We start from the raw sequence: 14106 nt of genomic DNA, 5'->3' as shown, positions 1-14106 counted from the left end.
TTATATTTTCAGTTTAAAAAAACTGGTGAAACAAACTATGGTGCCTAAAATAGCAAACTTGGGCTTTGGAAAAGTTAGAGCTGGAGCAATGTTAAGGAGTTTAATTCAAACATGGAGTTAACACCTTATATTTTGCTTAATATTATGGAAAACAAACTATATACTTTATGATGATAATATTCTTGTTCATTTTTCCCTCTGAAGATCACTGAGACTTAGTGAATCTATGTTTTTAAAAAGGTATGAAATCTATTTGTAGGTTTTGCTTGGGTTCTTCTTGATACCTTTTCAGTACAAATTAGTGTCCTGCTAGAGAAGATGGTTAATCATAATCCACTTTATCCCATTGCTAGATTGAGGACAGAATTGTTTGGAGAGATCATTTTGATTTTGTTTTTGAAATTGTAACATGCAAGTAGTAAAAAGTTGTCCAGTGGAACACAAACAGCTGAAAGGAGTACCTGATAATTGAGAGTACAAGCACTGCTTTAGACCACTCTTTGGCTAAAGAAGATTAAGAGCACTGACATGAGGACACAGAACACACTTCTCATTATATCAGTACTCTCATGTGCACACTCCTCTAATACTGCCTACCATTTCTTTTTTTTTTTTTTTTTTTTTTTGGTGATCTTGGTAATTGAGTGATATTTAGCATAATATGTTGGTGGCATTCAAGGTTTTTCATGAGATAACAGATTGCTGTCATGTATAACTCTCTTCATGAATTTGGGCTTTTCTTTTCAGAGTTAAAGGGGATTAAAATTTGTAGAATAGCTTTACACCCACAGGTGTTTGATATGCCTGGCAACTGCATTTTCCAAGTAATGCAGAGCCCACTTAGTAAGAAAAAATAAATGAGGCTGGTATGTCCAGCCTATTCAAACATACGCCAAGTGGGGATAAAATTCCTTGTATAAATAGAGCAGGAGTAAATGTCAGCATTTGAGAACAACTTTTTAACCTGAAAGATAATTTTTGTTGATAGAAAATGGATTTAAATAGGCTATGAATAACTTCAGTCTGGAAATAGAACAAAGCTTCCTGTAGTCAGAAGAGTGGTACTTTGGAACAGACTCATAAAGTAATGACAGAGAGAGAATGTTACCATATACAAAATAAGCGCTGGTAATTTGTAATTGAATAGGATGGCCTGCAGTGGAAATAACTGGATTTCATAATCCAGATGTCTGTCTCCTAATTAATACTTGAAAGGACTTTGTTTATACTAGTGCAACTAGTTCATACTTTCAGTTTACTGGGGAGTGAGTCATTATGCCTTTTTTGGCTGACTGGAACTTTTGAGTAAATATTGCAAAGTTTCAATCAGTGCCTAACAATAATACTGATGTAGATATTTTTAACAGTTGTCTGAAACTGAGTGAGAATGATACCACAGGTATTAAACCTACTTGTGGTTCTTCCATTCTTTCAAAATGGCTTGTACGAAGTTAGCAAAGAATCATCAGATCTAGGGACATTTCTCTCAGCACTAAATTATTTGTCTAAATATCTGACAATGTCACAGGTGTTATTCTTTCTAACCTTACAAGATGAGTAACCCTTTTTCTGTCTTTTTCTTCATGTCTTTTTCTCTTATTTTAAACTTTAGAATCTTGGTGAGGCAGAGTATGTAGTGGCAGTCTTCATGTATATGTGCCTGCTTGGTTATCCTGCAGACAGGATAAGTATCCTGACAACATATAATGGACAGAAGCACCTGATCCGTGATGTCATTAATCAGCGATGTGGAAACAATCCTCTAATTGGAAGGCCAAACAAGGTGACTTTGAACATATATCAGTCATTGTAGTAGTTCTGGTCTCTGTGTGTTTAAATTGTCATATTGAAAATCAGGCTAATTTAAGCTATACTTAAATAGGTATCTCTGGAAATATTTCCTGTTTAACCACATATTTATGAACCTACATTCTATCGAATTTCATAGACTAGTGCCCTCATTTTTGCCTGTTGATAATTTGGCAGAGTGAAGTCAGTGAAGGTGAAAAGACTACAGGCTATGTGGGACAGAATAACTATTTTTTTGTCATTTGTTTGTCCTCAATAATAACATAATTCCCCAAAATCACATCATTAGAAAGGTCCACCAAGAGTGGAAATTATTTGATAGAATGTATGATCACGAATCTGAAGAAATAAACAAATAATACTGTTACAAATATCTGGTGCTAATTCTGCAGGTTAAAACTGTATTGCAAAGCTAATGGCTTCCATAATCTTTTGGTATTAGCACCTCACTTCTCTGACAAATTTAAATAAAAAGAAGTAAAAGAAACAGTATACAGTCAGACAAAAGCTCCTCCCAATGTATTCCGGAAAAAAACCTAGGCTTTTTGTTAGAGGCCAACTAAATCAGTTAAAGAATTTTCTCTTCTTGTTTACTGCAATCTCAGTCCAAAGTTGATGTTAAAATTTTGGTGTCGTGTTTTAATTGAAATGGCAAAAATTAACCTATAGAGGTTTTTTCTTATTTTTTAATTCTGTAGGTAACAACTGTGGACAGGTTTCAAGGCCAACAGAACGATTATATTCTGCTTTCCCTAGTGCGTACAAAAGCTGTAGGCCACCTTAGGTATGTAAGAACATCTTTTTGTAGTGCCATAGCAGTACTTGTACTCCGTATCAGATACAGAAATACAAATAGTCCATTATACAAAAATTCTATTGTATGAGTATGTAGTAGAAGTGAAGTTCAATGCTATGTGTATAATGAAGTTCAGACAGACTTCCTTTTATAATTGTCTGGTACCCTCTTCTTGAGCTCTTATCCTTTTGTAATGGCTCTTACCCTATAATTAGTTTATGTTGCTGCAGGTAGGTTGACCTTGGCTTCACCCTAGTAGAATTATAGGACTGTAGTGTTTTTGAGCAAATGCAGGCTTAAATTTTCTCATAGATCCTTTCCTGTGATCGAGATTTTTATTACTTTTGCAATCAGAAGTGTTTGATCATTGCATAAGTTGCATTATTGTGTACAGTTTTAAATGTTTGCACTTTTGGTTTGGGATGTGATGGAGGAAAACGTGTCTGATCTTAGGTAGATAAATGAGTTACCAAATTAATCTTTACTCATTCAGATACAGAAATGCTATTGGGATTTTTTTCTCAATGTTTACTTTCAACTTCTGAGGTGTAGGAAAATAGTAGAGGGCGGTTTCTCAAAGTGTTATTGGTACAGTGAACCAATATATTTGTTTCTATATAATTGTACTAGGATTTGCTAGTTATTTAAACAATGTGTAGGGAAAAAAAACTAAAGACAAGATAGTATTTGGGCAGATGATTTTATATTTCTTTTAAGACTCCCATGTACTTCTAGCTATTTTTATTGCAAGTGTGTCATTAATGAAAAAAAACATGATTGATTTTATTTTCTGAAGGGATGTCCGACGATTAGTCGTTGCCATGTCAAGAGCCAGACTTGGACTTTATATCTTTGCAAGGGTCTCACTATTTCAAAACTGTTTTGAGCTAACTCCAGCTTTCAGCCAACTCACAGCTCGACCACTTCACCTCCATATCGTTCCCACAGAATGTTTTCCAACTGCAAGACAGGTAGGAACAGCTGCACTGGATTTTGGTATGTGTAATGGGTGTTGGTGTTTGCTCACTTTTTTTCAGTGGGCTGTAAGAGGTGAAAGTGTTTTCTCTGCTAGACTGGTGCATCTGATTCTTGGCATTGGACCAGGCTGTCCAGGGAAATGATGGAATCACATCCCTGGAAGTATTTAAGAAAAGGTGTGGATGTGGCACTTGAAGGTATAGTTCAGTGGTGAACTCAACAGTGTGATGATTGGATTTTGTTGATACTAGAGGTCTTTTCTAACCTTAATGATTTTGTGATTCTATGAATACATCCTCAGAGTTATTTTTTGTCATGATAAACACCAGCTGGTTTTAATTGCTGTTCCCACAAAAGTTAATTATCAATATAACTTAAGTATCAGTAACTGTTGTGCCTGCTTCTTCCTGAGTTCTGCTTGTGTAAATGATTCAGTATGTTTCTTTTGTGATCAAAAGATATTTTTAGTTCTTATGCATTTTTGGTCTTGTTGTGAAACAAAATTATGTTATTTCTCAAGCAAAGCTACATAAAGCTACTCATTTCTCATTTAAAGATGTAAAATTACATGTAACTGAGTAATTCAGCATTACAAGTTAATTTTTTTTCTCTTAAAATTGGTTTTGATACCACAAGACCTTTGCTGTTGAGCTAGGTTCCTAAGTACAAAAACCTAATTTTTAATACTGCACTAGATGTTTGGGGAAAGGTTTGTGTTGAGGATCTAAGCACAGGGCACACAGAGCAGGATGCTAAATGAAGAAACAAAGGAACATATCTGCTCTGCTTTCTGAAGCTTTGAGAAGGGATGCCTGCATGCACCAAAAATTCAGTTACAACTCTTTTCCTGGTCTTAAATGCTATTGACAAGTTTGGGAGGGAGCCCTTTCAGTTGAAACTTTCAGATCAACTGTGCAACAAGAATGCAACGAGCAAGGTCAGTGAGTGTGAGCAAGGAGCTGGGCTGCAACAGGCCATAGGCTAAATCCTAATCTGATCATAAACAATTTGTGCCTTTAATATGTTAAATTACTCAAGTCCAAAATGTACTTCATGGAGTAAGAATCAGAACCCAGCCTCTCCTTCTGAAGTTTCTTCTTCAGGCTTCAGTATCATGATTAATCCGGTTCCCCAAAATGTAAGACCTATGCTTCCTAATTTTCCAAAGAATTCACCAATTTTTTTTTCTTTGAAAACCGTTATTTAATTTCTTGGAGCTTTTGACTTCTAATATAGTTAAATAAGCTTTGAATAATGGTTGTTTTGCTTTGTTTGCTGAATGTCCACTTTTTTCCCCTTCCTTAGAATGGAGAAAGACCAGCTCACCAAATACATGTTATTAAGAACATGCCTCAAATGGCTAACTTTGTCTACAATATGTATATGCACATGATACAGAGTACACGCCACCATCAACAGGTAAGGACCTTCAAACTTTTGGAAAGCATTTAGAATAAAGTCATTTTTCAGTAAATTGCATGAGAAGCTGTTGAGATTTGAGTCTGTTTCTGTTATATTTAAAATTCAAAAAGTATTAGTGACTGGAAGTGAGAATATTGAGGTCTTGTAAAATGCTGTGGTAGCAAAAGCTGTATCTTCTGGTGTTTTAAGCCTCAATTTCAGGCCCCAAATCTATCAGTAATTGATGACAAGTGCATTGATGGCTCTGTTTGGGCCAAAAATAATATTCATTAATACTAAAGAACTAGTTTGTCTAGTATTAATTTGAAGGAAACTTGTGTTTTACATTTCAGGTAAGTGTGGGATTTCAGCTAGTTGGATTGTAACACCACTGCATGATGTAATAATATTTTGTAAGAGCAAGACCAGATCATGTCTTGAAACCATTTTAACCCTGTTAAATCACCCTATTATCCAGGTTGGTTTGCAGCTGTAGTGTTTTTAGTTCTGGAGCATTTTTTTTCAGCCCTACTTCAGCATCAAGCAAAGCAGTTGTAGACACTTCTGTACCTAGTTTTGTCAGTGTTTAATCCCTGAAGTAGAATTTAGAACCCATCAGAAAGTCTTTGTAGTCTCGTGTAAATGAGTGGACCATTAAAGTAGTTTAGATAGTATACTGAGCATACTTAGATCATCTGTAAAGCCTAGAGGTAGTTAAACAAAAGGCAATGGTCTTAAATGCTACCCCTTAACTGCATCAGCTTTCACACAGTGTCTGGGGTCTGTCATCTTCATATTACCTATATATTATTCTTCATATATTATATAATACCTATATATTGTATTACCTATAATTTATTCTTTCATGATACTCTGAAGTTCCCTTATTGGTTTTTGCTCTTTGAAAGATTTCCAAAACTTGACAAAATTGATGTAAAAAGACACTACTTACTCTGTATTAGCCGACTGTGGGAAGAGAGTGCGAACATGACTGTCCTTGAACAGATAGTCTGAGAGATCTAAGTACTGTTCTTTAATGCAAGAATGTCTCTGTCACATCCTCTTCCTTTTTTTCTTTCACTTCCATGTTTCATCTAATATGGAACAGTGTAATCAATAGAGATCAGAACTCAAAACATTTTCAACTGAATGTCAGACTTTCAGATAGAAAATTTATTTTGCTCTGCAGGTCTTACCCAGTGACTTCTGGATTTTATTTTTATTTCTGAGAGAAAGCTTCAGCCAAATTTGAAGTGTTTTGTTACCCAGAAAAAGCCTTTTCCAGGCTGTCTGGACAGAGAGGATACTTTCTGACTATTTTGGAGAAATGCTGTGTGCTATAAAGAAAAGAGGATATACAAAGAGGACGCTACTGGAATTTCTTCTTACTGTAATTTTTTTTAGTAGTAGTGAAGTAAGCTCACACTGTTTTTTTTTAGAAACCCTGTCCTATAAGCACCTGACAAGTCTTGCTTTGAAGTCAGTTTGTCTAATATAGTTGGAGATCTTTAAACCATGCAAAATATTATGTGATGAAGACTTACTTGTGCAGTAGATGGGCCACATTTAGGTGTAAATGAATAGCCCTATCAAAATAGGGAAGTATTTACATGTCCTGAAAAGTAGATGCTGGCATCTAAATTTTACCAAAAGCATTTGCTTGACGCCTTAATCAAATATGGACCCAATTCTCCTGCTAATACCTGTTACACTTTTTGGCGTCCTAATCATATCCATTGCTAGCTAAAATTAGGTACAAAACTGCTGTTTTCCTACTGTGATTATGAATCACATTCTTCTTGCAGGAGAAGCCGAGAAGTGAACTACTGAAAAAAAGCAAAGCTGGCATTAATTTTCTTTTATTGTATTCAGTACAGCATTATTATTTTCCCTTTTTTTTACACTGGTCCTTAAAGTAGTTGTCACAAAGCACAATGTGCATCTAAGTAAGTCACAGAGGTCTGTGTCTCTCACATCTTTTGTAAGATCTTTGGTTTGGAACTGCGCTTTCCTGTGCACAGATGGATATAGAGACCAGTGTGATAACTTCAAAGTCTATAGTCTTTTTATATATCTGCCTGCAATTACAATTGATTTGTAGATTTGCCTGTGCAAATAGGTAATATTAGTGTCATCGAATTGAAGGTAAAACTTCATTGTAATTAAACACCTCATTTGTCATGTGATATAAAGTTGCGTTTTGAGCAAAACAAAGCTCAACAACTGTCAAGTTTTTCAAGATTGCATTTCATTAAAATGATCCAAAATATTCTAAAGAAATATCCATCATGTCATTAAATAATGTCAGGCTGCAAGAAGTATGAGTGTTTCTGTTCAGCCTGCAGTTGTATAGCATTCATCCATACTCTTCAGCTCAAAGTATTCCTGGTATTTTTTGTCCAGTTTTGTTACTTGACTACTATTCCAGCCTATAATGTTTTACAAACTACTTCTTTGGTTGAAAGCAGAACACTTGGAATACATGAAATTACTCTTTCAGAAGTATTGTGTGAAAATATTTAAGCATTGTTTAACTGTTAGTGTAATGTGAATTGTGTAAGTACAGATAACATTCACATAGTATTTTATAAGATGTTGCAAGGGGAAATTATGGGTATGAATTGTTAAAGACAGGCCTGTTGAAGGCATCAAAAACCAAGTTAAACATATCTTGGAGTTTAAAATGGTAACAGATGAGATTAAGGTAGAAATATGCATATTTCTCCAAGATTTACCATAACCCTATTACTTGTCTGAGTGTTTGGGATAATTAAATGTGTTTTCTGTCCTTGAATTGGAAGTCCTAAGATTTTAACACCCTCTTTTCCATAAAAAATATATCTAAGATGACTATATTGTGACCATTATTCTAATTTTTCTTATATATAGGCACAAAGTGCTTATAAATCATTACAGCTTCTAAATTTTAAGTGTTTGTTGTTAACTTGTTATCTAATGCAAAATCCTAATTGTAAGATGAACAGTTCAAGCTAAAGTGTAACAACTTAAAATCCTTCCTTTTTCAATTATCCAGCATTTACTGCCCCCACCTGCCATGATTGAAGAACCAGAACCAACACAAACTGGAGAGACTGAAGTAGAAGGTGAAGTTCAGAGCGTGCAGGCAGATGCAGCAGAAGAAAATGAAGTAGTGGAAGAAACGATGAAGGAAGGAGAATTGAATGTGGATGAAATGGATGAACACCGAAAAATGCCAGAACACCCTGGAAGAGACAGTGATAGTGGAGACAGTGAACCCGAGAATGAGACTGAAAAGTGATTGATGGAATCCTTGTCCTTAATGCATTTTGGGAAATTGGCAGGGAAAAGAGCAGTTGGAAAAATAATTGCTACTTTTACATTGACTTTCATTAAGTGGTTGCCTATATAATACCTGTTTGGTATATTTTTCACTGAATGCTTTGTGGACAAGCAAGATGTTTGGCAAACATTCTACTGAGTTCTTGTCACTATTGGTAATGTAATTTGTTTAATGGCCTCAAATTATATTTTTTCCTTTTTATAAGTTGTTCAGTAAAGATGCTTTTTATACCAGTTTTGAATATTTGACTCTTAATTCAGTCACCCATTAAACCTCACAAAGTAAATTCAATATTGGTCAGACATGGTTTATGGTTTCCTTAGTATTTTGCCATGGAGAATTCCTTATGCAGAGCTGTGCTTGTATTCACTGAGATGGTATTTTAGGCATAGACTCAAGTTCATTAAGATATGTGATTGTATGTCTGAGAAATGTGAATTGTCATGGGACTTGGAAGTGTTCAACAGCTCTATTGAATTTTGACTGTAGTGGATTCTCAGGATTCATGTACTTGTAGCAATTTCTTATCATTAACTTCTGATGTTGTTTTTAATTTTTTATTCTTTACAGAAGAAGGAAGGATGCTGCTTTTCAACAGCCCTGGGTTCTAAATTAGTATTTTGAAATAGATTTATTTTGCTTGAAGAAGAAACAGTATTTGCCCATGCTAAAGCCACATGAGGAAAAAAAGAGAAAGTAGTTCCCTGAATGCAGGATATGTAAAACATACAATATTGGTATTAATGATATAATGGTTGAGTGGGGTTTTTTTTAGGGTAACATCTGAGTGTGCACGTTTCATAAAGTGATCAGAGAAAGGATTTGTCCCTGATTCCTTATGAATACTTGCCATCATGTCAAATTAGTCAGTGGTTTAATGAGACTTCAGAATTTCCAAGTAGATTTTCAAGCACAGCAATAGCCATTAGAACACCTTTTGCTGGCAAAGGGAAAACTCTTGGATTTCAAGTGTTGCAGTTGTGAAGCTGCCAGATGGACTTGCTAGAATGATTAGAGCATAATTAACTTCCAAGCTTTTTTAACAGCATTGAAATTTTTTATTTTTTCTTAATATTTTTATAGTACAGGAGAAGATAGTATCAAATTAAATGTATGACAAGCTCCATGAAATGCATCTATTGCATACCAGTCTGTGTGTGCTGGGATCTCACCTGCTCCTCCCCCTGAAATCATTCTTTCCCTTCTCTCAGAGGGGAGCTCAGGAGTAGCAAATCTAAGTACTTGCCTTGGGTACATGGTGTTCTTTTATGTTCTTCTTTGCTGAAATGAAGTTTTCTCAAACAAGAAACTAAAAATAATGCAGAATTTGTGTTCGGTCCTTGTGTGTTTTGCTTTAAGGGAGTGTACTGTTTATTACTGAATTGCCTGCCTTGAAAGAATGAATTGTATTGAACATATGGATATTAAGTTTCATGCAGTAGCAATCATGTACATGCAGAATTGAGTAATACTCAGCCTTCAAGCCACAAGCAACTAGCTCAGATGAGGGTTGTCATCTTTGTTTTCCAGATAATTTTCTATAAATACTGAATCATTTACTTGCATTAGTATTTTAGTAATTTGAGAAGGATTCTCCAGTTGTTTGGGTTTTTTTCTAAAAGGAGTAATTTAACTGACAGAGATTCTATAAAAAATTAGGACAGAATGACTCTTAATGAACACCTGAAGCTGAAGGGGGCTGCAGAAACCTTTTTGAATTGTGCAGTTTACAGTGGACAGTGTCCACACCTGGCTGTGCCATGCTGTGCTCTGTGTGCAAGCCCCAGGCATGTCTGGTCACTTTGGCTCAGTCCTTGTAGAGCAGCAGCCAAGTATAGAGTTGTCCTAGACAGATCTCAGTGTTGCCCTGAAGTTGTGAGAGGAGTGGCAGTGGAGGTTGGTTCTGGCTAAAGTGCTGGAAGAGGCAGTGGAACTGCAAGCAATTGTAAAAGCTTGAACAGCTTTAATGTGCAGCTTTCTGAGGCACCTGTAAAAAAAGTGGAAGGTTTTGTTGAGGTAATTTGACCAAAGCAGGTCCTTCATTATCCTTAATGCCATCTTCCACATGTTAAAATTGAGTTTTTTTAGAGACATGGACACATTAGGAGAATACATCCTCAGGAATTCGGGAAAATCGTGTTGTCATTCTAGCAATGGTTGGAAAGTTCTTGAGGCTTTGCTTTGGAGTGTGAGATTGGATTTGGGGCCTTTTACTTCCAAAGCTTTTTAATTCTTTTTATAATTTTTGATAAAGGATGAACTTTGTCTTTCCACCAAAATAGTCTTTTATGACTGATGCACTTTTCTTTCAAGAAGAATTAGGTGGGAGAAGTGAAGGAGTTTAAAACTATAATTTTGATCTATGTGGTTTGTTTTCCAATGGCAATATTTGCTTAGGACTTAGCATCTCTATTCAAGTGAACAACAATACCCAGTTGTTAAACTAAATGTATTGAAATTAAAAAAAAATACACACAAATTTAATTACTTTAAAAACACAGAATTTTTAAATGAAATACGTGTTAAAGTAGCTTTTAAAAATTCTTTTTAAACATTATTTCAAAGATTGTTTAGCAGTTCTTGAAAATCTAGTGAACAAAATTAAAATCTTTCTGAGGTCAAGATCCCCTGAGGGTATGAACTTGAGGAAAAGATGTAAAATTGCTTTATTTTATTGTTCCAAAGCTATAGAGCAAGATATCCATTAAGGACATTTGAGTGAAACTAAAGAGCTATTAGTGTTTTTCCTTCATATTTTTTTTAGCAACCCTTACATGAATTGCCTCATTTTCCTCTTGCACTGAACCTGTAAAACAACTTAGTTACTCCTTTGCAGATTTGCTTAGAGACTGGTTTGGAAGCAGCTCAACCTTTGGATACTGATCCAATGTAGTGCCAATGTAAAAATGATACTGTAAGGCAATGTCCTATTCATTTCTGTAATAGCCAGAAAAAGAAAGGTAAAGAGCAATTTACCTTGGGTTCTGTCATCCCTATATAGGTGAAATAATGCTATATAAATACAGGCTGGTTTCTGTCTGTGACTGAACTGATGCAGTAAGTGCAGGTTTTGGTATTATCAAAGAAAATGCCTTGGTAACTCTCAGAGCAGAGTTTGCTTTTTTGCTTTAGTCTGTATGGACTTTGAAAGGGCTTGGCAAAGATGGTGGGTAAGTCAGGACTAGAACATTCAGGAGCAGTTTTGCCAAGGGGAAAAGAGTGGACGAGTAAATGGAAAGCATACAATATATATAATCTGTAATATTAAATAAAATAATATATGATAAACTTCTAAAGATAGGGCTGTTACTTTTTGCTAACCTACATTGAATTTGCTTTAATAGTGTATACTGAGTACTGTTCTGTGTGTTCAATAAGGTATGACCTAAATTCCTTTGGAGGGGAAGCAAGCACTGGCAGTTTCCCTTCCCTCTTGGAATGGATCTTGCCATTTCCTGGCTTGTAAAAGGCTATGAATCCTGAAGAAAAGTATTCTCACAAGGAGTAGAAATTAAGTTGTTTCTTAATAGAATGGCTTTGCTGACAGGTCCAGAGAGACCAGCTTTCTGAAATCACTGAATTCTTTTAAAAGAAGACCTAGAGGTGGTGATGATCACCACCTCTAGATCACCACCATCTAGAGATGGTGATGCTGGATAAACCCAGTGACACACAATTTTATTGAAACAAGAAGTAGGTAACACTTGAAATCTTGTAGCAAGCAGACAAAAGTGAATGTCCTGGTCAACAAATGAATCACAGCCCACAGCAGTCAAAAAGCTTTGAGTGCTCTTAAGATATATGACAGCATAGTTTCCTTTGCCAAATACAGTAATGCTCTCAGGAGAGATAATCAATCGAAAATGAATGTTTTTGTGCAAGTTTTGGAAGCTGTTTTTATGGCCCTTAGTTTATGGCCCAAATGTTTCCTTTGCTGTGCAGTTTCTCAAGTGTAGTTCCTTTACAATCCTTTTCTCAAAGTATTGGTTGCTTAGGTACCCGTTGGAAAAGCCCAATAACAGTGTAATGTTCATACGTTATAATGTTTCAAAGAATGCTGTTTCCATTGCAAATTGCAGAATGTTCTTGAAAGGCTTTCAGCTAAGTCTCCTCTCTAAATCATGTATTTTCCTAAGTTTTTGGGAGATACCTGAAAAAGTACAGTACTCAAACTTCCAAAACTTGCAAACATGAGTATCTACAAAATGGCTACATTGAAGGGAATAGAGGAGAGAGAGAAACAATAATTGCAGTTACTCTCTCTCAGTTTCTAAATAATAGTATTTCAGACTAAACACTACTACAGTAACGAGAAAATTATTTTTTTCCCCACACTTGTGGTAGGTAGCAAGGACAGATCATCTCTCCGGGCCTTGCTCTGGCAGGGCTTTAGCTTAATCTAACCAATATAAGGGATAATGTAATATGTTGCTGTTAAGAAAGATAGTGTGTTTTATTTAGGTGCTATTATGATTTTCACTCACCTTGAAAAAGGAGCAAGGGCAAGGATAATTGAATCAAGTAATAGCATTAATTATGTGCAATACAGAGTAACCTGTTGCTGTATTGCTATACCTGGAAAACGAGATTCAAAAGGAAGCTGAAGAGGAGTTGCTTCAGCTATAGGTAAGAAACTTCCCAGTTGTTATCTTTCTGCTGTACAAACACTGCCAGAGCAGAGTATGTGTCTGTACAAGTATGTTCTAAGAAAATGTAGGCCCAAACAAAAGGTTGAGCAAGCTGCTGACAATGACATAGTTCACCTATAGATGTCAGTGAAAAAGCTATATAAAAAAACAGTGCACATTTGCTTAATCAAACATTAGAATTTTGTGATTCCATAGAACAGCATAAAAGAAGCAAGCTGGATTACCAAATAAGGATCAGGAATACATCAGTCCTGGCACCATTTGCAAGAGATAAAAAGAAGCCGCCCGTATTGCATTTATCAAGTGTGAATTCCTACATTGCTGCAACTTGCTGTAAGAGAAGCCCTGCTACGCATCTAGAGACGCTTCAGCATCCTGCTGTGCTAGTCTGACATCTCTTGTGTGTCAAGAGCACTTATTTTTAGATGGGACAGTCGTTAGGGACAGAAGTGTCTTAACTACTGTAAAGGAAGACAGGAAGTAGTTCAGGGGCAGCAGAAGTGGGTGGGGAGAAGCTCAGTACAGAGGCACAAAGATTCTCTTTCTGACCACAAGTCACAGTAGTTTAGGCTTGTCCTATTTTTTCAGAGTGGTTTTTGGCAGCAGCAGTCATGTCCTATTGGGCAATACCTGTTTTCTAAAATGAGACCATGTTTTGCAAGCTGAGTCAGAGAGGGGAGAAATCGACTCATGGATAATCCTCCTCTGCTGAGGACACATTCAAGAACACTGAAACAGGACTAACTGGGATGAGAAAAGTCGAACTGTGGAAAGGTTTTCTTGCTGTCTGTCACTGACAAACCCTGGAAATGTGATCAGGGTTAAATAAAAAAACTGCTGTGTTGTAATTATGCAATATAATGTATGATCTAAATTTGAAAAGAACTCATGCAAATCCAAATATTGCCTCTGTATAGCTCTGAATTAAACCTAAGTTTAAGATAAGAAGAGATAATGGTTTTGCATATGAGAAAGATATACTGAAAATTGCTATTCTTTGATTAATTTATTTACTAAGTCTCTATTAAGAGTTTTGTGGTTTCATACAGATTCTAAAGGAGAATGCTACATATTCACCTTCAAGAAAATTTTGAGTTCTTATTTTGCATACTGTTTTTTTACTGATAGCCTACTGTGTCTTGATCTGGATT

The 14106-nt window shown here is 35.7% G+C and overlaps 1 protein-coding gene across 1 annotated transcript in view; it reads left to right on the top strand.

The window, feature by feature from the left end:
- The window catches only part of AQR (aquarius intron-binding spliceosomal factor), a 48813-nt gene extending 40274 nt beyond the window's left edge, over positions 1 to 8539 (top strand). The window contains exons 31-35 of the mRNA XM_053945313.1: positions 1613 to 1783; positions 2508 to 2593; positions 3402 to 3576; positions 4889 to 5002; positions 8019 to 8539. Coding sequence (XP_053801288.1) covers positions 1613 to 1783; positions 2508 to 2593; positions 3402 to 3576; positions 4889 to 5002; positions 8019 to 8264 — 792 coding nt within the window. The 3' untranslated portion in view covers positions 8265 to 8539. The remainder of the gene's footprint in view (positions 1 to 1612; positions 1784 to 2507; positions 2594 to 3401; positions 3577 to 4888; positions 5003 to 8018) is intronic.
- The last annotated feature ends 5567 nt before the right edge of the window (positions 8540 to 14106 follow it).

The sequence above is a fragment of the Vidua chalybeata genome, chromosome 6, assembly GCF_026979565.1.
Source record: "Vidua chalybeata isolate OUT-0048 chromosome 6, bVidCha1 merged haplotype, whole genome shotgun sequence".
NCBI classification, from domain to species: domain Eukaryota; kingdom Metazoa; phylum Chordata; class Aves; order Passeriformes; family Viduidae; genus Vidua; species Vidua chalybeata.
This window is presented reverse-complemented; position numbering and strand designations above follow the sequence as displayed.